General features: G+C 34.5%; 1 protein-coding gene across 1 annotated transcript; it reads right to left on the minus strand.

Moving 5' to 3' along the window:
• LOC113311503 (N-terminal acetyltransferase A complex catalytic subunit NAA10-like) lies at positions 1 to 462 on the minus strand. The gene has a single exon (XM_026560337.1). It carries the CDS (start codon positions 460 to 462, stop codon positions 1 to 3), a length of 462 nt encoding a protein of 153 aa, XP_026416122.1.
• Positions 463 to 1,425: the final 963 nt, after the last annotated feature.

A 1,425-nucleotide genomic window follows, 5' to 3' on the forward strand; every position in this document is an offset into this window, starting at 1 on the left:
TTAAAGTTGTTTCTGCATAACATAAGCATCTTCCCGATTTTCATAAAAATTAGCTGCAATCTCATAAGTATATCCTAATTTTTCAGTATAAAGATCAACGGCAGCTTGATTACTTCTACAAACATGAAGAGAAACATATTCAGACCCATATTCTTTGGCTAACGCGTTCTGAGCAGCATCCATGAGTTTCTGAGCAATCCCTGATTTCCGGTGAGTAGGAGCTACACCTAAACATGCAATATAACCATGACTCTCAGTGCCTTCTCCTTTCTTCTGAGCAATAACAAATCCAACAATACCACCGGTACCACTGTCTTCTGCAACATAAACGAGTCGTGGCCAAAAATATATATATTCTTCAAAAAGATGATAATCCCAACGGTTTTCCTCTGGAAAACAAAGCAAGTCACAAACTTGAATTGCAGGTATATCAAACATTATTGCTTGTCTGATATCAGCCATATTGATTGGATCGAAGAGATTAAAAATATTGATGAAAGAATACTGATTGGATCTAAGAGATTAAAATATTGATGAAAGAAGAATAAAAAGAAAAAATAGAGGAGAAAACGCGTCTTACTTGGAACCATAATATTGGGCATACCAGAATCTTCCAAGGCATAGACAAAAAAGGTTGTGAAATAGCAAAATCAGATAACCCCTTAACCCAAATTTTTTTAATGACAAATATGCCCTTTACGTATTAGTGTTAATAATCTTGATTAGTGATTAAATATTTTGTTTAGTGATTAAAATAATTTTCAGAATTATAAGAGTTGTTTAGATGAAAAATTTGAGGAAAAAAAATCAAAGTTTTGGTTTGGTTAAGAAGGAGAGAAAGAGAAGGAGAAAGTGAGAAAATTCTAATTCTTGATTCAATGGAGGATGAGGAGGGTCATATATCATCTAAAAAACCTAGGAAAATACACATCATCTACACCAATGATTCCCAAATGGCTGATTTCTTAGATTATGAGAATGATTTTACACCCACTCAAACTCAAGCTCAAACTCAAACACAAACTCAAGATGATGATTTTTATGAGCCAAATCCTGATGATGAAGACATTGATGAGGAACCCAATGCTTCTAATACACAGGTACTCTTATATCATATACTTAATCTCACTTTTATAGCTCTCAATTATCAAAAGTTAGGTTTTTTGAATCATGGTTCGGCGAAACAAGTTGAGGTCCAGCTCACATCTATGAGCCGAATCTACCAATTGATGAACGGTTCGGCTTACTGAATATGTTTACTGCATGCGCCGAACCTATAATTTCCAATTCCAACCCTTTTGCTAGACACTAGTTCGGCTTATATGAAAGTTTCATAGTAAGCCGAACAACATCCTGAATAGCCCGGAATAGAATCATTACTAATTCGGCTTACATATCCAAAATCGTATGTGCCGAACATAATTT

Source organism: Papaver somniferum, chromosome 9 (genome assembly GCF_003573695.1).
Source record: "Papaver somniferum cultivar HN1 chromosome 9, ASM357369v1, whole genome shotgun sequence".
Lineage (NCBI taxonomy): Eukaryota > Viridiplantae > Streptophyta > Magnoliopsida > Ranunculales > Papaveraceae > Papaver > Papaver somniferum.

Bases quoted from the DNA above. Each gene is read 5' to 3' on its own strand.
- LOC113311503 (XM_026560337.1), bottom strand. From the start codon at position 462: ATGGCTGATATCAGACAAGCAATAATGTTTGATATACCTGCAATTCAA.